Below are 23,210 nucleotides of genomic sequence, written 5' to 3'. Positions count from 1 at the left end.
GGGAAAACACTTTCATGTCGTGTTGCTGTAAAAGTACCAGAAAAGCTAATGTTTTCTCTACACTCCTCATTTAATATTCTGTGTAAAAAAGTCTGCCTGACCTCAGTATTTGAAAGGGATAAGGAAAAAAGTCCAGAAGCTCCCAAGTTTATTGCCACATTTATTCTATGGAAAACCTCCAACTCTGCAACGCCAGAGAAGAGGGAGCACAAGAGCAGGAGGCAAAAATGCCACCTCCTCTTGTGGCAACTCTTCTCCCTCACCCTGCCTGATGCTGGGAGTGGTGGCACTAGGTGCACGGCTTTCCCGTCTGCCACTCTTCCTCAGCGTTCCTTACACGCCTCTTCAAAGATGGGAAAGGGGCTGGGAAGTTGCCTGGCAGGAAAAGACCTGGGGATGCTGGTCGACAGCCGGCTGAACATGAGCAGGCAGTGTGCCCAGGTGGCCAAGAAGGCCCATGGCATCCTGGCCTGTATCAGAAGTAGTTGGCCAGCAGGACCAGGGAAGTGATCATCCCGTTGTATGCAGCACCAGTGAGACCACACCTCGAGTACTGTGTTCAGTTCTGGGCCCCTCACTACACGAAGGACATTGAGGTACTTGAGCGTGCGCAGAGAAGAGCAACAAAGCTGGTGAAGGGACTAGAAAACAGGACTTACAAGAAGCAACTGAGGGAATTGGGGTTGTTTAGTCTGGAGAGAAGGAGGCTGAGGGGAGACCTCATTGCTGTCTACAACTACCTGAAAGATGGTTGCAGCAAGGGGGGTGTTGGTCCCCTTTCACAGGTGACAAGTGTTAGGACGTGAGGAAATGGCACCAAGTTGTGCCCGGGGAGGTTTTAAGGATTTCTTCTGGAGGAGGGTGGTCAAGCATTGGAACGGGCTGCCCAGGGAAATGGTGGAATCCCCACCCCAGGAAGTATTTCAGAGCTGTCTGGATGCGGCGCTTAGAGACACGGTTTAGTGGTGGACTTGGTAGTGTTATGTGATGGTTGGACTTGGTTATCTTAAGGATCTTTTCCAACCTTCATGAGTCTGTGATTCTGTGAAGGCTGGTGTTGCGAGCGCAGTGCTGAGCTAGGAGGCAGGCGTCTGCCGCAGGTTCGCTGTCTGACCACAGGCAGGTCACCTCATTTCTCCGTGATTCAGTTTTCCACCTGTAAAATGGGGATAATAATAGCCCTGTGCTTTACAGGGGTGAGCCGAGGACAACTTGCCTGCTCTTTAAGCAAGATATTTAAAGGATAACTTCAAAGTAAAGCTAATAAATGCAAAAATACAAGTCACCCTAGCAAAGCTCTGCCTGTGCATTTATAGTGGCTTGGGAAAACCATTTGTATTTGTTATATTTTTCTGACAGAGTTCTTCAATTTCCTACCACAAAAACAGGTTCAGTGCTGCTACCTGCAGCAGCCGGCAGGGGAGATAAGGTTGGATAGGTCTTTTGATTGGTGGTGGGGGGTGGAAAGTCACTTTTGGAGGTGACAATGTTTGGAGCTACAAGCTGAGGCACCCTCCGACAGTGCCCCAAACTGACAAAATCTGGGGCTGGGCAAGGGCAGGCGCTTCGCTTGGTGGATGGGCGATGCAGACTTGTGCGGTGGTAGGCCTGGGAGCAGCGTGCCCCGTGGTGGCCTCGGGAGGACGCTGCGCCTTTGGTTCATTCATTAATTCAGGCACAAATGTAGTGCCTGGGCGAGCTTCAGAGGGGAACGTTAATTGTTGCCTCGCTGGCCTGAGCACAGCCCTTAGCGCAGGAACTGCTCGCCCCAGTGTGAGGCCGCAGGGCCGTGGGGTAGTCTGGGGCCAGGCTGGGCCGCCGCAGCGCGGGGTGCCGTGAGGGCAGCGCCTGGCCGGCAGAGGAGAAAGCAGGGTACGGGGAGGTCAAACTGCTGGCTTAAAAGCAGAAAATGGCTGATGTGAATTCAAAATGAGGAATAAATTACACTGGGGGTATGGATTTGGAAGGATCTGAGTCTTGGCTCTGCAAGCCCTTGGTTCAGCCCGCTGAAGCTTAAACTAATCCAAATGTATGAGGTATTTTACACATCTTGTATGACTCCGCATGTTCGCATTCAAGTCCGGTGTCAGGAGCCTGAGGCTTGGGGCAGTGTCCAGCTTTGCACTGCTGACAAATGAAGCGTTTGCTCTTGACCCACCAAAATGTCAGATAAAAGTCTTTTTCGTCTTTCTCCCCCCTGCCTTCTTTTTTTTTTTTTTTTTTGGAAGCTCTAATGGGTCTCTTTAACGATGAAACCACTGCTATATAATATGTCTTTTTATATTTTAATTTTTTTCCCCCTCTTGGGATAATTTATAGCACAGTGTGGAATCTGAGACAGTTCAAGCTGTGCCAAAGGGCCTGGCAACAGGAAGAAATGCCGAGCCACTGCGATTTGGAACCATAATACAAGTTATAAAATTTAATTTTAGAAATGCAGCTACTGGGAACTGCTTTTAAATGTACATTTTCCCCTTAGTGTATAAAATGGTCCTGTGTCTTGATTAAGCTGTTAGGGTGGCATGAAAGAGCACACTGTAGAGGAAGGGACATACAGACCTTTTCAGAGATCGCTTGTTGCTTATTCACCGATATGCAGAATTGGAAGCTGGGTGTTTATAAATGTTTAAACGTTAAATACTACAAGGACATGTGGATTATTTGGGGGAGTTTTGTGCCAGTCTGTTTCACTGCTGCAGCCGCGAGCTCATAGAGGACTTGCCACAGGAGCAGCATTGGCCATCTCCTTGTGTGGAGGGTTGAGAGATGCACAGAGAGTTGCCAAAGGCAACTCTTTGTTGAAAGACAATGAAAATCAGGAATGGACAGACAGAAAACTATGGTATTTGGCAGAAAACGTGGATAATGCCATCTTCTTTAAGGGAGCAAGTAGAACTAAATTTGGCCTCTGGACTTGACAGTGGAGATATGTTCATGTCAGGGTATCAGTGCCCTTTCCTGTAGGAAAACAGGAGAAGGGACAAGACACAAAGATTCGCAAGGAAGCTGATTTCTTGAGACAAATGCAAAGTGCGGAATTGGGACTGGGGGAAAAGGAGTTATGAGACATCTTTAGCGTATGCTCTGTACTCAGTCTTTGAGGTTACTGAGCAACGTGGCATTTTGTGATAAGGCTACACATGGGATCCCAGAGCAGAGAGCACTCACGGGCAGCAGTTAGAAATGCATTACCTTATTCCTTGCATACTGCTCATTGCTGCTAGCTAAAGCTTATCTTGAAACCAGTCCTGCTCATGACAAGACAAGGTCTCTGCCCCTCCAGCTGAACCTGGCCATGCCTTGATGCTGTGCTGCCTTCCAGCTCCTTCCCTGTTCCCCCATACTCCAAGGGCTGCCCTAGGGCATGCAGGTCCCCGTAGCATGCACATGGCCAAAGCTAACTCCTCTGTGCACTGGACTGCACTGTAATGTCAGCACCTGCTCTCTTAGAGTCAGATGTCTGGTGGGACCTCGTGTTTTGGAAACTCCACTAAGGGAGACTTCATGGCCCGCCAGCTGCAATTCTGCCAACTTCTGGTGTTTCTTGCCTACCTCTGTCTATAAAACCATTGCTAAAAGATCCAAAATTGGGATTTGTTTGGGTTTGCTATTTTATAGCCCCATAGTACTTGTCTAATTATGGTACTTCACAACAGTCTGAGATTGAATTTCTGATGAGTTACTCCAATGCAGATTTAGCACAGGGGCCACCACAACTTTCTTCCTTTTACTCATCCCAGCAGACTTTACTCCTTCCGAAAATGCTTCCTGTCCCATTCTGAGGTGCAATAGGAAGGCATTGCACTTTTCAGTGGACCTGTTTTTTCAGAGTAGGCCATCTTGGGCTGCCCTGTGATATGGTTTCAATGTATGACTTGTTTGTGTCTCATGTTCTTGCAGAGAGGTGTTTTCAGTTTAATTTCAGATAGCTGCTAGCTGGTTAGGTACTTTGTCAGTGGATGAGTTTTTTTTTTTTAAAAAAAAAAAGGAAAAAAAAAAAGAAAAAAAGAAAAAAGTCAACAGACCTCATGTATCAGTGAGATTTTCTGATCTTTTTCCCCCCCCTCCCACAATAGGACATCGTCAGAAACTAGATGAGCAGACAAAGCCCGGGAGCTTGTCCTTTTCAGAGCGCCTGAGTGAACTGGAGCAGTTGCGTCGTACGGCCATGAGGGTCAGCCCACACCACCCAGCCCCCACACCCAACCCACGAGCCTCCTTGAACCACACCACTGCTTTTAACCCTCAGCCTCAGAGTCAGATTCAGGGTAAGTACCCAAAATCCTCCCCCTGCTCGCCCAGCGCCTGCCTGGCCCTGCTGAGAGCTATGGGGCTCGGAGGCGTTCCCCCCCTTGCCCCTGTCTCTCTTTTTGGCTGTCCTGAGACACACGGAGGCCTTGCAAGTCTGTTTTCTTGCAAAGGTACATTATCATAGGCCTTTTCATATGTGTAGGTGTATTTCCTGATGGGTAGCTATCAATTAATTTTGTGCTTGAATGAGAGAGAAGTGATGTCAATGCCTTGCTTTGACCTTTCCCAGAGAGACAGTTGCAAAGAGAATTTTACAAAGTGCTTTGTCCCCTCTTAGAGACAAGATCTAAATATGGGCAGGCTGGTTTGAACTTATTTCTGGGGCCAGTGCTTATCCATTGGGTTGTATTTGAACGAAAACCTGCCAAACAGTGACTCTGGAGTCCGATTTCCTCTGAGATGCAGGCTTGGATGATGTCAATGAAACCAAGCAATTCAGTTTGAAACCTTATCTGCCACTGCTGGAGTTGAGTCTGTCACTAGTAAGATCAGATCTGCTACTGAAATCTGCTGGAACTTCGTAAGCAGAGAATCAGGTCGCTATGTAATGATAGCTGATAACACACTTTGCACAATGCATATCAAGGTGCAGGTTTGTAGTGAGATGCCTCCGAAGCGTAGGTGCAACATGGTACTTGTTGTAGTAAGAGCTGTTCCCAGTGGAGTTTTCTTCTGCTCTTCTTGTAGTTGAGGTTCTCTGCTGGTGCGCTGGGGGGAGAGGGTTACCATCAATTCCTGCAATAAGTTCTTTTTTCAACATTTATTTTTTAAAACCAGAGTTACTCGTTGTTGCATACAGAGAAGGTTATCCCTTGCAGAATGCAAGGCTTGCTGCGTCTTTTTATTCCCAGGACCAGGAAGGTCTTTGGCCCAGTGACAGCTACCGCAAACCTGTTGACTTCACTGGGAGCAGAACCAGGCAGTTTTGAGAAGCTTGGGAAATAAACCAACACATTGTCATACATTGTATTCTAGAACGAGGCAGGGAAAAAGCAAACAAGCAAACAAAAAGGTGGAAGGACGACACAGTGTCCCTTCCTGGGTCTCATCCTGCACCTCGCCAGCCTCCCTTGGTTTTCTGATCTGTAGAGCAGACCACGTTGGGATTCCCCTCCATGCAGCTCAGCTCCTGCAAAAGCAAATGCCCGTGCTGTTGCGGCTGCTCGGCAGCCTGCAGCTCCGTGGGTGGAGGTATCGGTCACAGACGTGCATTCCTCGACTTCTCGGGAACACTATATGCTTAGCAGAGTATCGGGTTCAGCAGTGCGTATCCCCCTTCCCTTGTTCCATGTGGAGGTCCCTCGCTGGGATGGCTTCACGCCCGTCTGGGGGCTCAGCTGCTCTCTCCAGTAATATATTTAGTACGTTGCTCTGCTCTGCTCTTCACGAACACGGTTTTAATGAGTTTTACCTGTGAATGTAGCTCGGAAGGCGGTACCAGTTGAACTGCTGGTGTTTCCTCATCGATACCCTCCTCAAAGTTTCCCCTGAGTTCCCCTTTGCTTCTGCCTCCCCAGTTTAGATGTTATCCTAAGACGCCCCCTGAGCAACTTGCTGAGGCTGCAGTCACTACTAGTGAAATAACCCTAAACCCAAAGCCTCTTTGATGTTGACACTTTCTGCCGCAGGCACCTTTTGGCTTGTAGGGCTCGTCTTCATCCCACTGTTGCAGCAAGGCAAAAGGGCTGCAGTGGCAAGGAGCTCCAGCGCCATCGCGTCTTGCTCAGTGTTCAAAGTAGGGCTGGCTTTTGGGCTGGTCTCATGGGAGATCTCTAGGGAGTAAGGGTGTTTTCATGCCTTTTATTTTTACTCAGCAGCATCATGTTTCAGAAGGGAGGCCCCCAAAATTAAATGCTTCTGACCCTTTCCACCCTATTGCCATACCGGCATGTACTTCTTCACATCCTGAAACACATTTATTAAAACTCTCACTGAAGAGAGTATGGGGAGCTTTGTATATGGCATAAGGCACAAAAAGCCCATACATTGCTAGCTTCTCAGTAGTAGCATTGCGCCGTGCTTTAACTCACGCTGGTATGAATCACAGGCTACTCCTCTGCTCATCCAAGTCCAATTATCTTTTTTTTTAAAAAGCAAAACTAACTCAAAATAGACATCTCAGACTAGTTCTTGGATTTAAAGGGGCAGGTTGCCATGCCACTAAACCGCTGTTTATTTGTTGAGGTTTTCATCTATAAAAGGATTGAGGTTAATTTTAACTTCCTATTTTACCAAGTCTTGAATTTGAGCATAAAGCTGCTTGTGTCATGGATACAAGTCCAAGCAAGTTAAGAGACCATAAATTGCTATAATCGAGTTTTATGCTTCTTTCGTATCACAAAAAGCGAGCAAGTACACCTGTTCATTTAAAAGATCTAACCATAACCAATTCACAGACAAAAGGGGAACCGAAGGGGAGAGAAGGCTTCCACCACATCACACATGTTTTAACTTGAAAGATTACTTTGTGCAAGTACCAAGCGTATCATGTCAAAGGATTTGACCTGCACTCGCAGAGTAAGGAAATTCAGTTAGAGCTCAAACGCCAGCTAACACTTCATCCTTAACTCACCCCTTCCTTTGCACAGAGAGGAAAAGAAAATAGAGCTATGCGAGCTACTCTGGGTTGTTATTTATGAAAGTTTAGGTAAAACCCTCGATGAGCATTGAAATTTATATGTGCCATAAATGTAAATCTCTCTGTGTATACATTACGGTTGAGTTTCTTCTAATACCAGTCTAAACCAGACGGTAAATACATAATTACTGGTTTTACAGTGGTTAGTGTTAACTGGAGTAGGTAGATCCATAATTCAAGAGTTTAAAAAATATGAATTTATATGGTTCCTTTATAGTACGATTTTTTAGGGCCAACAGAAATATTTTAAAGGTGTAAGTCATCAGCCTGAGAAGGTATTCTTTCTGAGGCAATAACATTGAGCTAATAAATAACATAAGTAAATTAGGGCATTAGGAATATCATCCAAAAATGTGTACAATTAAATAATTCCAATCTTTTTTTTTTTCAAATTAGCCCAAGAATGCTTCCAACTAATGATTTATTAATTACCCATAGGTTAGAAAAATAAATAAAATAAAGTAATTTTTCCTGTCTGGGGAAAACAAACAATCATTGTAATCACGTTAAGCTGCATGCTTCTGTTTCTGTTTATGCTTTTATAGCCTTAAAAATATTTGAGCTTGCTTGCTCACTTTTCTTCTTCTTTTTTTTTTTTTTTTTTCAATTTTGTAATCTTATATGTTAAGTTTCAGCTGGGACCACGCTTTTATGACCAAGTCTAAAATCTCTGGAAACAAGAGTCTGTAATAAAATTGCTGACAGATCTTTAACCAAAGCAGAGAACTAGCACCAACAGCAAAGTAACAGAGATCATGTCGAGATCAGCTCTTTGAATTAGCAAGAAACATAAAGACAGAGAGATTATTTTGTTACAAGCCAGCCTTTTGTCTTCCTCCAGGTGCAATACACTTTGTTGAGGAGACATTTCAAGGTCCTTGCTATCGTAATCTCTCTCCACCAAAACCAGCCAGAGTTTATCAGGGTTCCCATGAACCAGGGAAACGCAGTAGTGGAGTCAAGGGCGGTGTTTAAGCGTGGGGAATTAAGATGGCTTTATTCTTGCTACAACTGCATCCTGCCCCAACTTTTAATATTTCCACTTTTGAATCGGCTTAGCAGGCCATAGGTTAATAGAGCCAGAAGCGTGTGCAGGGCAGCCCTTCCCAGAGGCTGGCAGCAGGCACAGGGCTGTGGCTGCGCCTCCGTCTTTCATTGCTGCAAAATGCAGTTTTTGGGAGCTTTGGAGAATCCTAGCTGGTGTGCACACCTCTTCCTGCCAGGACACATAAACAGGCTCCCAGGATCCCAGACTCGCCAGCCCTTCCCCTCGTGCATTGCTAAATGCCTACATTTTCACGTTCTCTCAGGCCGCGTCTGCCTCTCCCTGTTGTTCCCTCAGCACACGTATCTTCATCATGTTCCCACTTGACTAACCACCTAACCTCTCCACCCCAAAATACACTGCCCAGCACGTCAAGCAGGTGCCACCGGAGCTCAGCACCTTGCCTATCAGCACCTCTCCCCCCTTCCTCGACCAGCAGGGTAGCGTCGGGTGGCCACTGGCAGCCCTCATGTCATTGCCAAGCAGCGTGGCCAGGGATCCAATGCCTCGGTGCTTTTTCCTGGATATGCAGAGCTCGCCTCCCCAGCCCCACAGTAACATTTCTGCACCATTAGGCAGGCTGCGTGAATTTTGTGAGCGACCAAGGGACATCCCTTTTGATCGAGACACCGGGGGTGGGCAGCCAACGTGCTGGGAGCATGTGGGGACAAGGCAGGAGGACACCGTGAGGAGAGGTGCCGTGGGCCCAGAACTTGATTGCCACGGCCACTGGGAGGTCGCAGGAGGTTTGCTGAACGAGCGGTGTTTTCACAAAATATTTTGCTAAGCTGATCTGTTTAGCTGGAATATTTCCAGCTGGCTCTGTCAAAAAGGAGATTTTTTATAGAGAGAAGTATCTTTTTACTGAAGGTACAATACATTTCTTTGATTCACATATATGTCTCAGCAGATAATACTTTAATATTGCCGTGAATAACCTCAGCAGTTTTTCTTTTTAAAGGGTACGGTGTCATCAGTAGCAGACTCACCCTGCTATTTACTTGTGTCATAAACCAGCTTGCATATGAAGAGATGTGCACACTGCTGTGTGAACCAGATTAGCTTACTCAAAGCAATTCTTCTCTCGTTCAGTCCAACAGAACTCTGCTCTGGGGAAAAAATCATTCCTCTTTCATGGCCCCTACTAACAAATATAGGTGAACCTCCTACTGAATGGTGTCTGAGTCCATCCTGTAGCTCCACAGGCGCAGGTGCTACCGTTTTTGTCCAGAGCTACTCGTGTTGACTAAACTGGAGAATGTTTTAGGGAAGTTTGTTCAAAAGCATAAACTAAAAGGAAGTATCAGAAATGTGACACTGCCATTTGCAGAAGCAGAAAAGTAAGTTGTGTACCACTTCTGGCCAAGCAAGACTTCTCGTTTTGTGTGAAACTAACACCCTCCATATCTTAGAGAACATTCACGAGGCTGTAGTATATACAGAATGTACTCTACATAATAGAAAAAGGTGGTTTGTAAATATCAGTATGGCAAAGATGTATGCAAGAGGTGTGTAATATAACTAAATAACCTTCAGCTTCACAGCATCCATTCTTTCTTGGCTCCAGCTCTTCACGTTGCTTTTCACTTTGCCAGTTCACCCCATGTGGAAATCAGCTCCTTGCAGCGAGATGCATGGCTTTCATTTGATTTGCAACGTTCTTAAAACCAGTTGGGTCCTCTCCAAATATTAATTTTGACAGGGATAAAATTTTGTTACCGTGACGCATTACCTCTGCCAAGCCTTTGCTTGTCTGCAGGGCTGGTTCTTTGTGACATAAGAGAGGGGTTGTTATAGCCAGAAGCAGCCCAGAAACAAGAGCGGTCCTGAGGAACTCCCTCCATTTGGGGTTAGAAACATTTATTCCACAGTCTCCTCCTCATCGCCTTCTCACCCGACAGAAGCAGGCCACCAGTTTTGCCATTTTGAGATACCATAGGTGGGGTACTGTATTCAGAGCAAGATAGAGAGTTTAAAAAAAAAATCTCAGCTGAGGTTTGGATAAAGCCATGATCATCCAGTGTTCAAGAGAAATTAACTCAAATGGCACTGGGTGCAAAGGGGGCTGTTAGAATAACAGGAGGAACGGAGACCTTACTTGAAGAAGAGATTAGCAGAGCCAGGTTTAGTCAGGGCACCAAAACAAAGGCTGAGAGGGAAGGTAATTGCAGTCAATAAACACGGCAGAGAAGCTCAGCACCAAGGAGGGAAGAGCACCATTTGCGTCAAAGGACAATGCTGGCTTGGGAGCAAGTGGTTATTCTGTAAACTAGCGATCAGTGAATTTAGCCTGGAAATTGGAAGATGGCTCCCATGTATCAGCGCGGCCCTGGCAGCCTTCCAGGGGGGTGATTACAGACAGAAAGATGTAATTTAAGATGGATCTTGCTATGTTATGTAAGCACACAATATAGGATGTGGCTGGGCTGCTCTACCCCGGAGATGCTTTCCGGGCCCATATTTTGTTCTATTTGATCAGTTCCCTGCACCTGTGGCTTCACCAAGGCCAAATGAGAAACATTTCATTCTCCAGGACAGGCAGTGGGAGGCTCAGGGATGTTCTCAACGCTTTGCTCTGTTGGATCTCAGTGCTGAGACAAAGTCTTTGCCTGCAGACTCCCAGTGCATTCCTGGCTCCCACCTCCATCGCCAGGTCTCCAGCACTTCCCAGGACAGATCTCAGCCAGGTCCCCAGCGACAGCACCACCAGCACAACCTCCATTTCACGCCATGTGCAGGTAGCTGGGGCTGCAAACCTCATGCCTGGCCTGCTGAGGAGAAGACTTTCCCAGGTCGAGGTGGCAGGAAGCCGTCCAGCCACGAGGTTTCATCACCTCCAGCCACAGCTCACAGCCTGGTCCCAGCCAGGGCAGAGCAAGGTGAGGAAGCGAGCTCCTCGGCGCCTGCCCCGGGGGCACCAGCCTTGTCCAAGAGCTCTGCCTGTCTTCCTGCAGGCAGCTCTCGAAAAGAAAGGGCTTGAAACTGCTCAGCTTTTTCATCAACTTAACGCCCTAATGGAAAGAGTTATGTAATGGTGTTTAATCCAGAAGATTTCCAAGTGTCGATATATTTAAAAGATACCAATCTTCATATTCCAATTGCCTGGCACTTCCTGAGATTAAAAAAGCAGTAGATAAGGCAGCAAATATGTTCTCAGTCCCCAAGCAACATCTCCACTTACACAAATTTTCCTTCTGTTTTTGTTTTTTTGTTTGTTTTGTTTTGTTTTTTCCGGATGCTCAGCATGGAGCATCCTAGAGGACGACTTTAACTAAAGAGAGGGAAACCTTGGCTTTAAAGCAGAAGGAAAGGAGCTTAGAGATCCCTGTTTTGTTCTAAGGTTTGTCCAAGTCATTCTCCATACCACTTGGCAAGCTGTTTGGAACTTGATGTTTCAAAAAGTTTTTAGAAAAACTTATCAAGATTTTTTTGGTAATGGCCAAGCATCTTGGCCCTCGAGAAATTAGTGACAACTACAGAGATGCCTTTGGAAATGCCTGTAGCTCTCTGGCTGAATATTTTGGGCACTGATAAAATTTGGCAGCTCATGCCCAACCAGTTTTATTTTTCATTAATCAGTCCATGTCTTTTACCACATGAGAACAATGTTGAGCTGATGGATACTGCTAAGAGAAACAGAGCTTGCAGGTAGGAACAAGTATCCCTGTTTCAGCTTTTAACTTGCACAGCGATTCTCTCTGTTTTGCTTTGGTCTGCCATTCCTGAATCAGTAAGGCAAACTCCACGCTCCGTTATGTCGCTGCAGAAGCAGAGACACCCTTTGACGCAGTGCTGGACTCTTGTAGGTGCGTTGAAGTTTCCAGCCCAGGGCGAGTGCTCTCAGTAGCTACCGTGATGGTCAGAGACAAGAGTGAATTCCCTGGGCTCACTTCTTGCTTCTTTGGCTCTCCCATGGCACAGCCGTGCTGGAGGCACCTTTCCAAGGTCTTGCCTGCCCATTTTGGGCAGCGGAGAAGTCTAAGCGTCTCTCAAGAGCACAGCTTTCATGCAGCCTCCTCTGTACCTCCATGACGTTCTGTATCTGCTGTTGAGGTTAGCTGTGTTTCTGGGCTCTCCTGCTTTTCCATGGGAACACCTTATCCTGGCTCACTGCTTTTCTTGCCAAGCACCAAATCCCACCTGTTGTATTGGCGTGCTGAAGTCGTCTAAAGCAAATATCCCTGCCTGCCCCAGAGGCAGGTGCTCCCAGTGTCATGAACCTTGGAGGGCAGCAAGTGGCCATGCGCTTGATAGCATTTTAGCTTTTGAGGCAGCTACTCCTTGCTTTTGGGGTTATTCCTGACTGGCCCTTGAAGCATATTCTTGGCCTTTGAATAGCCCAATTGTGACGAAGATTAAAAGCTCTGATTGCAAAACTCTGGTAAATAAAATCTCTCTTAGTTCTTTACTGACAAATCCAGTTTCTTTCCATAGCATTCTCTGCTTTAATCCCCTCTTGGCAGAACATGACATGTTTTGATACCAGAGCTCAAATTACCTCCCATGGTAAATAAAACAAACAAAAAATAAATAAGAACTCCTTACCCTAAAAACAAACACCCACTGAAAACAGCTTATTATTCAGCTGATGCTGCCCATGTGCCAGAAGATACCGCTTTGATTTTGTAATTGAATGTATTATTTTCCCTCAAATACTGAATTGAGCCTTTCCAAACCTGAACCGCTGGGGGGTTAGAGCAGAGCCATCTAGAAAACAAAGAAGGAAAAATAGGAGGAGAATAACACACGGGTTAGTCCATAAGCCCAGGCAGACCTGAATCCACCAGACCTTCTCATTTTTCTCCTCCAAACTGCCTCAGCTCAATGGGTCTGTGCGCGGATCTCCCGTGGGTTGTGGTGCAGATCTCTGCCTTCTTCACCCTTAGGCTTTTATCCACAGGGCAGGGGGCTTCCTTTGGAGCCCCAAGTGCAGGCATGCCCTTGCCTCTTCCACTGCCCTGTCTTTAACACAATGTTACATCAAGTAGGTCTCTAATGGTCCCATGTGTGTAGAGGGTTCGCAGGGCTCCTCTTGCATGACTGACTACACAGTACACCATTAGTAAACTTATTTATATGTGTTCCCTATGTGTTCAGTATACTGTGACCACTATAAAAGGAGATTGCTCGCATGCAAAGAACAGTGTGCTTGGATGTGCTCTGTAAAACAATCAATTATGTGGGGAAACACACATTATGTAGTCAAACAGATGATTGCCTCCGTCTGAGCATTTTCATTCTATATATACATCTCTTCACTTAAAAGCATTGAAAAACAAAGGCATGGGAAATAGATCCATTAAAAAATTGTGGTTTTGCTCTGAAGGTCAGCTCGATTTCTGACAGTAAATGCCTAGGCCTTTTTCAGAGGTTTACTCCGTTTATCTGTACTGGGCAAGATAATCAGTTCAAGATTGGTGATTCTGAGAGCTTCAAGGTTTTGGTGCTCAACCCCAGGCACTTTCAAGGAGCCTGGATTTCTGCAAAAAGGGATGCTTTCAGTGTCTTTGATTAGGTACCCAAAAATGGAACAGGATCACTAGGCAGGCTTTATAATCTAAACCGTTGTGGTTTACATCCTTTGCATTTTTAAATAATTACAATTACCAGAGCTTTTAGGAATCACTTGGCTGGTTCAGGTTCTTATTTCCTGAGGATCAAGTTCAGGTGATCATTACTAATGAAACATAGTTCAGCCAAAAATCATTCTCATACATAGCAAAAATTTACATACTCCCTGCTTTATTCATTGATAATTTTTCAATATTCAGAGGTTGCTGTAGACTGCTATATTCTTTGAACTGTAGAAAAGACAACATTTAATCAGAAATGTTTGTTTTATTATTGTAATGCTGATTTAGAGCCAGCTGAACTAATACGGTGTTTATGATGATTTGAGTTATCACTGCATATGCTTACTGAAGCACATTTAATTTTAAAAATCCCAACTCCAAATGATGATCCTCATTTTGCAGGAGAGCACGTGAATAACTGCTCAAACAAACAGTCTCTTTGATATCCTTGAGACCTATATATACATGAGCAATTTTACATGCAAAACCGTTTGCAAATTCAGACTTGGTATTAATTACCTAATGGGAGAAGGTATCAACCAGAGAACAGTTCTGCTCTGCCATACGTTATAAAAGTGAGCACTTGTATTAACTTGAAAAAGAACCGCACAAAAGGGACTGAGACGTTTCAAATGAGTGCAAACCAAGGCTTGCCAACTGACGCTCACCTAGGTACAACTGGATTGCTAGCAGATTGCCATTGCTCTGCAAACACTGTTTTGAAACCTCCTCTTTTCAGCTTTTAAACACATACCTGGGCATTTGTGCCAGGCTCTTGTGGCGGTGGCACTCCCCAGCCACCGCCTTGCAAGCCCTCTCCCATTGCCCAGGTAAGCCCTGCAGATGGATGTGGCAGGGGACCAGCCTGGGACCTGCAGCCGTGCCAGGGCCAGGAGTCAGCCCTGGCCCCAGGAAGCCTCTGCCAGCCTTCACTTGGCAAGGGTCCATGTTGGGAAATGCAGGAGCTGAGCGAGATCCCACAGGACACAGGAACTAGAGCCACCTGGTAGCAAGGTTTGCAGCCATCCCCGTGGGTCACCTACCTCCATCCCCAGATCTGCTGCAAAAACGGGGGCAGCTGGAACTGAGCAAGGGCAGAGGAGGCTGCTGCAATGAAACAGCCACTAGTCAGGGGCTTGGTGCTCAGACCTGAAGGCCTGTGGGGAGCATGCATTTCATGTGCCACCAGCGCAGCTGCACGCTGCTCTCCTCATACGGTGTGGGAGACCAGGGCAGGCTCCACCATGAGGAGCACAGGGAGAAACCAGGCAGAGCAGAGCTTGCCAGCAGCCTCAGGCACAGCAACAAGGCAAGGTCTGTCATGGGTCACCCCAGCATGACCGAGGTGGCGGGGTGGCATGTGGGATCGGTCCTGCGTGTCGCTGAGCCACTGCCTGCACCCGCACTGCCCGCCCGTGCCCTCACCGGGTGAGTAACCCAGCCAGACATAGCTCAGGGACCGTTGGGGTGAAGCAGGTGAGAGTAGTGAAGGCAGAGAGGAGAGAGTGCAGAAACAGGTTTTCCTGGAAAAGTGAAGGAAACACATCCTTAAAAAAGAAAAAGAAAAAAAAAAGAAAAAAAAAAAAAAGAAAGAAAAACAGCTGTGCTAATTCTTGTGCTTGTTCGATCATGTTCAGAGGCTCCTGAACTCCCAAGGAAGGAGAATGGTTTTGTTTCTTGAGGGTGGTGCACACTGAAAGCGTGTCCATGTGATTTCTGTATTTGTACATTAAACATTTCCCCAAGATGTAATTCCTTCCCTCCTGTACTTGGAATAAAGCAACTTTACAAGAAGTCCTGACTCCAAACAGCAAGCAAAGGAGGGCTGTTGGGGCAAGATAGGGCAAATGTAAATGTGTCTGAGCTAGCTGCTCCACCCAGCCTCTCATCTTTATATGAAAAAAAAAAAAATGTTTCCAATAACCGAAACAGGCAAGGTCTGATCCGCACAGACGGTCTGCAGGCATCTGCCCAAGAAGCTGACGGTTGGCTGGTACATCCTCATCTGATTTATGTTGTGTGTGTGTTAAGCCTTAAATTGTTGAGTCTCTGGCTGGCTGCAGTGGTATTACTGGATGGTTGGTGTATGTTTTCAGCTCACAGAGCTGGCTCTGATACTGGGATTGCTGGCGCTGAATCAATTCCAATCTCACACCTGTCTGAGACAATGAGGGCCTTGTTGCACACATCTCCACCAAAGGCTGTCATACAACTTATTTTTCACATTTGAAGAAGGAGGAAAAAAAAATAAAGGGAGGGCTGAGGAAATGCTGTCTCCTTACAAGACACATTCCCTATGCTTTGAGGCAACATGCCCCTCTTTTCTTCAAGGGAAAGCAGGTTTACAAAACAAAGGCAGTGGAGTGCTTGTGAAAAGTATAGCTTGATCCTGGCAGTTAAATGTGACTAAGGCTTGGTCTCTGAGGACTCACGCTGTAGGCCCATGCCTGGTGGATTAGGCATGGGAGATGGGCACCTAGTTTTTCACAGACTTTCTGAGAAGTTTACCTTCACATGGGTCAGCACTATTAATAGCTCCTTATCAGTTTGCCTAGCACCTGTGTCATTTACCCAGCATCGCAGGGCCACTTCTTGAGATCTCGGAGGTTGTGAAAGGTGCCAGGCTCAGATGCCAGCGTGGCCGAGATCCTCCACTTCCTGGCACTGAAGTGGCTTGGCCTGGGTGGAGGATCAGCCTGGCTCCAGGTACCATTAACTCCTGAGGTGAAGACAGGAGGCCGATTTTTGTCTCAGCCTCTGTCTTTGCTGTTGTGCTCTCCCTTCACCCACTCCTCCTCCTCCAGTTCCTGTGCTCGGGCATCTCAGATGCGCATCCTCTGGAAACTCCGTTGTTGGCCCTCTCTTTCAAGGTGTTGCATCAAAATGAAGTCAGATTTGTTTCCTAGCTCTCTTCTGGTTGGGCAGTACTTCTGGTTGTAACCCAGAGCCCTTTCCTGACCTTTCTGTTGTGCCCTTCTCCCACTGAGTGAGTGGCAAGGCAGGAAGGAGCTGTAGGCCTGTCCCACACAGGCTTTTCTGCACCAAGTATGTTAATGGTAATTTTTCACCAAGTCAGATGGGAGGTGTTTGGCTGAGCATTTCATTGGAGCAGGAGTTTGTACTACTGCTGAAACAGCCCCAAAATGCCGGTGGCCTTCCAGACTCTCTCCATGTAGCTGTTTGCCACATATAAGCAAAGGCTAGCTGGGCTTCCTCAGCTGGCAGATGTGCTGCAGCGCCACCAGACGTGCACCACACAGCTCTTGGTGACCAGGGCCATCCCTAGGTGTGGAAGACCAGTTGTGCTTTCCCACATACTTTTTTTTTATGCTTTCCCTTCTACATCCCTATCCCCTCCATTTTTGCCAGGGCCACTGCTGGTCCCACCTCTGTGGCCTTGCAGGCAGGGGTAGGAGGGCAGCCCGAAATGCAGAGCAGCTCACTCATCTTGTTCCTCCTCCTCCTCTCGACTCTTACCTCATTCCTTATCCCCAAAACACCTTTTGAGGAGGGAAATAGGAAGGGGAAAGGGCAACACGAGAACCCTGCACACGTCCAGGGAGTTTTGAAAGGCACAGAACTAGACCCAGAGACAGATCTCCAGCCAGTGCAAGTTGGCATTGCTCTACTGAGTAGGCCAGCTGAGGATCTGCCCTTGCACCTTGTCGGGGTGGTCTTCAGCATAAAAATAAATGATTAACCGTGCAATGAGTGAACATAAAGACAGATGGTGAAGTATACTTCTGTTGGTACTTGCACGCCTTTGTTTCAGAATACAGAGAAAGGCCCTGCGGTGATGAAATGCAGACAGGAGTGTGATGTTATCTCACACCTATAAAACTCGCTCTGAGTCCACTGGTGGCCACTATCCAGAACTGCTGAGTTCAGACACACTCGGTTGTACTAAGTAGAAATGGCACTTTCAGTCTTTAGTAAACAGCATTTTCGCCCCAGGGCCCAAATCCTTCAAACATTTGCCTAGGTAATTGTCTGTTTTTGCCTTCTAGTGTCTCATCATTAGCTTATCTGTAAATTCAGACTGGCTAAACGAGCATGTGAAGATGGGGGAAGAGCTGCTGGAGGATGGGGGAATAAACCATTCCACATTTAATTCACTGGCAGGAGAGGCTAATGCAAGTGCAGCTAAGCAATCATTTTAGGATCACGCCGGGGAAAAAATGAGTAATACGGCATATTAATTTGAACAGATTAAAGAGCTGCACACATAAATGGAAGAGGTTTTTGTTTTGTCTTACTGGCGGTTCCAAAATATCAACAACTGCAAGACAGCAACAGCAAATTTATTATTTCTGTTTGAACTTAAATGTATTGTTCCAAGTGTTGCCTTTTTTTTTTAATTTTGAAAATGTAAATATATTTCAATTACAGCAATTTCCGAAGTTTTTTTTTTCTCTGACCAAGCCAGATCTATAACCCAAAATAACTTACTTTCTTGCCATCACATTGGATTTTTAAGTTAAATGTAAAAGCCTTTGTTTTGTTTTATTCTTACTTGTGTTCTTTATGAAAGAAAACAATTATTTAATATTTGATTGCTTACATATTAAGATTATGTTTAGCTTTGAGACAGTTTCTGAAATGGAAAAAAGTTCTTTTTGCTTATAATAATGACTAGTGATCTTCCTCTCCATGCCTCAGTTGTATAAAGCTGCTCAGTTCATCACGTGCAAGGGAGTTTAGCTGTGTTTAGCTAAGTCTCTAAAAACTTTTTGATGTGTCAGTGTTTTATAAATTCATAACTGCCAACAGAGAGAACAATAATTTTACATGATATTTCTGAGCAGGCTGGCTGGTCACCTGGTGCAATTTGAAATGAGGTTATAGCAAGCAGTATTTTTCAAGTCATTCCAAATTAGTTAGTACAGTAAAGGTATAGTGGTTAATTTTTGAGATGGTTTATGCAGAATGTGAAACAAGGCTGCTATTTTTATCAAACATCACACATCTCCAATTCCCAGAAGAAAAATTCTTCAGCCTGGCAACACAGCAGCTGTTTGTTTTAATACTGCGAATTACTTTTTTCTTCCATACCGGGCCATTTTGCAACACTTGACATGTGTTGACACTTCTTTTCTATACTGGATCAGTTTTCCTTGAACGCCGTTCCTCCTTACTCCACCCATCCTGCTAGCACCACCTGCACACAAACCCGGGCTTACGGTCGGTCTTTTACAGGTCGTGGGTACACATTCGCTGCCCTGCGGGGAGTCGGGGAGCTTCTGGCTGGCATCTCACTGAAGTGAGAAGCACTTTTAGCCTCACGGCTTGTTCCACCTGTACCTTTTGCCCTTCGGGTTTAGATCTGGCCTGCTCTGAAATCAAGCAGGGTAATGTTTAAATACATCCCGCAGAGCTCACACGCAAGCTGAGCCAAAATGAATGTATGCCTTGAGCAACTGCGGAGAGGGGTTGAACCAGGAGACGAGTCCTTAGCTTCCTTTTAGTCCTTCTTTAATCCCCCGGCTGCTCTCCTCTGGCCTCCCTGCTTCACCAGAGGGCCAGGGGAGACGTCCTCAGGCCACCCACTGGTGCCACAGCTTGCGTGGGATCTGTGACGGCCGCCAGTGCAGGACGATGCATTCCTCGGCTAAACAGGAAGTGCCAAGGGATTTCGTACAGGAAGCAAAGCATTTCTTAAAAGGTATTTTAAATGTATTTCTGGACTGAATGCCCCTGACAATCCAGTGAGTTGGGGCTTTCAGCACATACTTCTGGGCTTAACTCATTTTCCATTTCGGTTTTGCAGATCTCCTCAAAACCAGCTTGACAGTTTAGAGGAACAGATCATTTAATAGAGTTTCCAACAAGTCCATTTTGGTTTAGTACTATAATGAGCAACAGCTTCTTAGCTACCTACTTAAAAATAAAAAAAATAAAAAAAAAATCAGTGCATCATTCTAAATCAAACTCACATTGCAAATATATGTTCGCATGAAGAAGACCTTACTTCACCTTGTAAATCAAAGCTGCACTCTGGAGAGAGGTTTCATACCACGGGGCTCAGTATCATTTTTCTCAAGGTGACCTCAGTTGTTAAGTATGAAGGTTGCATTTGATATGTCACTTCCTTTCTCTAAGTCAAAAAAAAAAATGAACCTGTGTGTCTTTAGATCATCAGAGATCTGCTTATGACCAAAAGTTGTTTTAATCCTGATTTGTGTTGGCATTTAAAAGAGTCCAAGCAGATTTCGTTTGCCACCCTGAATAAAAGTTTGGAGGGTGATACTCTGCTGCATGTGTAGAGTGCCCCTAGATGAATTCTACTTTATTAGTTTATAGGCTTTCTTCTGCACACTTGGGATGAGATCATGAAAGTGTAAATGGCTGTTATCTTCAAAGGCCTCTTTTATACTGACAGAACTCCACCTTACTGACTTGTATTAATAATCTATTGCAATCCTAATTAGTTCACATCAAGGTCAGTGTTTTGTGGTGGATAAAATGACTGTAAACTCCAGAGAGCAAGTTTTTTCTTCCAATACTTTCATGTGGAAAAAGGGGAGGGAGCACTGAAAGTATTAAAAGAGCGAGAGAGGGAGAGATTGATGAGGACTTTTTGTTTATCTGTAGGCTAAAGAACTTTAATATGGTGTAATTAGCTCACATCATCAGCAGCAACCTTTAAGATACCTGAGGCCACACCGTAGTCATTCCTTTATCACTCTGTCTCACGGTTGACTGCGGAAACTTCCTCGTTCATCTCTGCTCCTTCATTTATGGCATTTGTTTTCCAGCGGGAATAATCCGTTTTTCATCCTGGTGTTTAATTGTCTTGAAGTGTAGTCAGAGAGCAAGGGAACACCTCGCTGTGCCGCGAACTCACCACCGCCCTTTCGAACACCCCAAGTCCTGGTAAGGCAATGGCTCAGGGGCTGGGCACCAGGCTATCAGAAGCCCCCCAGGACCAGCAGGGTCAGGTCCAGCCCCCTGGCATTGCCCTAGAGGGGAAGGCACAGGTAGTCCTATGCCTGCAAATACTGACTCAGTGCAACTTCCAGGTCCTGGCCCAGGAGATACCTTGACACTTCCTTTCGTCTTGTTCCGCCCATGAAAGAGAAACTTTGGAGGTGTAACCAGGGTGGGATTCATTTCACCCAGCTTGAGACATCCGTGTTTTGTGTGTCTCCATCTGACACAGTTGTCTGGAATCAGCAACTAGGGAGGGAAACAGCTGTTCCTCGGGTGTGATTCACCTGGCTTGGCTGAGATGTCTCCCTTAGCTGCAATGGCTTGCTCTCCAACAATGTCTGTTTTGCCCTGTTGGCAATAAAGGGAGTCTAGACAAGTAGCTCAGAGGTAGACACCTACATTGTAGATCTCTCAGGTGGGATGAATCCTGCCCCAAGAGCCAGGCCAACAGCAGGCAACATTACACGTTGTACACAATTAGCACCCTACTGCTACGTCTGCATTTCCAGGGCATGACATACCTGCCCAAGGCAGGCTGAAAGCAGCATTTTCTCCTGCCAGCATCAGGGCAGTGAGATGGGCTGATGGACCTGCTTCTTGGGGAGCATTGTGCCCCACCTGAGCCCTGTGCTTCAGGTAGACTGCTTTCAGGATGTGAGCTAACTAGGATAAAGTGGATACATCCCCCCCAAGCTGTTTTTCCAGGTGAACTTTCCCTGCCGGGGTGACATCAGGTAATTCATATGTGCTCTGACTCAGCCAAGTGCTGAGCTCTGTGCCCTGACTGCTCTGCTGAGCTGGAGCCTTGCTTTCTGCGTGCATCAGTTCTCCTCCTGCTAAAATGAAGGTTGTAATGATACCCTTCCTCGGGGGGCAGTGTGAGGATCAGGTAATTAATTAGCTGGGAGGCTTTCACATACTAGAGTGGTTCAGGGAAAGCGAGGTTCAGAGAGCAGCAGCCTGCACCTAGAGCAGCAGACAAAATCAAAGAACAATCAAAGAATCATTTAGGCTGGAAAAGACCTGGAGAGTGGGCAGCTGGGACAGGATCAGGGAGTCTCTGCTGTCAGGTGGGGTTTGCCATGTGGACAGGTCAGGGATTCCCCTCCAGACTCACAGAGATGAGATTTCTAGGTGTGGGTTTACCGAGACGGGTCAGGGAGCGCTCCCAGGAGCTGCCATGCCATACAGCAAGTAGACAAGTGCGTGCGTGTGTGCGTGCGTGTACACACGTGTACGTGCACACGTTGTCATCCTGCGTGCCTTCCCTCTCCACCAGTCCCACATCTCACGACCTCCCAGGCTGGGCACAATGGGACAAAGGGTGATGTTCGCCCACCGCCGCCACCAGCATGCTATCTGTCCCTGATTCCCTCGCTGTTTCAGTTTGTGCCTTAGCAGTGTGCCTAGAGATAGGGGAAAACACCGCAGCGGCATCGAGTCTGGCTGCCTGTCTCTTACAGAGGAGCCAAAAGAGTGGAAGGTCAAGGCTGAATTCCTTTATTTCATTCCTTGTTGATGCGGGGAGGGAGGGAAGAGGAGGACGAGCAGTGGAATGGAGTCTCCCTCTTGAACAAATAGCTGCAGCTCTCCGGGGTGACTCACACCTTGCAAGACAAAGAACAATGCATCCTTAATTTGCAAATCTCAGCTTTCCAACTTCTGTGTGTCACTGGCACCGAGAGACTTTGCAGTTTGCCCATAATGCCATCATGTTCTTCAAAGCAGCAGTGACGCCAGCCCAGAAGGAGTGTGCTTACTCAGTAGGAGAGATGGTTTATATTTCATTTGAGCAGCTTATGTACTAACCTGCTAGGACAGCACATACGCTGATTGTGAAATCAGAGTTTTCACAGTTCAGTATTTGGAGCTGTCTGCACTTCCTGATTCTGGCACCAAGTTAGCAATGAACCCTGAGTACTTTTTTGGGGGGCCCCCTCCCCGCAATCACTTACCATTCCTAAAATGCCACTTTGGTGCTTCTTCACTGTGTGTTGTGCGTATGCAGTTCTGCTAGTCCAGGCAGTTCATTAAGGAAGCTTTAAACTTGAAGGAATATTCATTGCTCCTTCTGTCCCCAAAATACACACAGCAGAACAGGTGCTTTCTTCTGCTGCCTTTGGTAGCACTTCCAGGCATCTTAATATCACCAGAGCGCTTAATTGCTTGAAATGGACACAAAGAGAGTGAAGGAAATTCAAACAAATTGTTAGGATGCACTGATTTGTTTTTTTCTCTTTCCTGCCATCAATTTCTAAAGAAAAGCTAAAGAAAAATGTTCATATAAGATTTCTGTTCTGTCGGTGTGGTCAGCACTGGAGGACTGATATGCTGAAAAGCACTGACAGATTTGCACCATTTTCTTCCTCAAGACCCTTTCTAGCACAGTGTTGAAAAGAAACGAGCTAACTTGCTAATCCGGGCCACAGAGAAGACCAGTGGGGGATAAGTTACACACAGAAACTGAACACAAAGGGGAGCGAAGAGCAAAACTGGTGCTCTGCACCCCAGCACCTGGTTACACCACTTTGTGTCCGTGGGTTCTCATGGCCTTCTTTACTTGATCCTTCTCAGGGGTTGGCACCTTCCTGTATGTCCATGCTGTACTTAGGATACTTTGGAAGTTCTTTGGAAGTTCATGGCAGCTAGAGCCAACAACGTCAGCAACTGGTTTGGGAAAGGTTTCTGCCTGAGGTTCATATTTGTCTCCTTT

The 23,210-nt window shown here is 46.3% G+C and overlaps 1 protein-coding gene across 6 annotated transcripts in view; it reads left to right on the top strand.

Annotated features, from left to right (window-relative positions):
- The window catches only part of RUNX1 (RUNX family transcription factor 1), a 174,059-nt gene that overhangs the window by 135,923 nt on the left and 14,926 nt on the right, over window positions 1-23,210 (top strand). For 5 of the 6 annotated variants that reach the window (XM_083819978.1, XM_083819979.1, XM_083819980.1 and 2 more), the window contains one exon: window positions 4,077-4,268. The exons of the other annotated variant lie outside the window; for it this stretch is intronic. In XM_083819978.1, coding sequence (XP_083676104.1) covers window positions 4,077-4,268 — 192 coding nt within the window. The remainder of the gene's footprint in view (window positions 1-4,076; window positions 4,269-23,210) is intronic. 6 annotated transcript variants of the gene reach the window in all.

Source organism: Anser anser (assembly GCF_964211835.1).
Source record: "Anser anser genome assembly, chromosome: 1".
Taxonomy (NCBI): Eukaryota; Metazoa; Chordata; class Aves; order Anseriformes; family Anatidae; genus Anser; species Anser anser.
The sequence above is the reverse complement of the archived record's forward strand: the minus strand, read 5'-3'. Positions and strand labels throughout refer to the sequence as shown.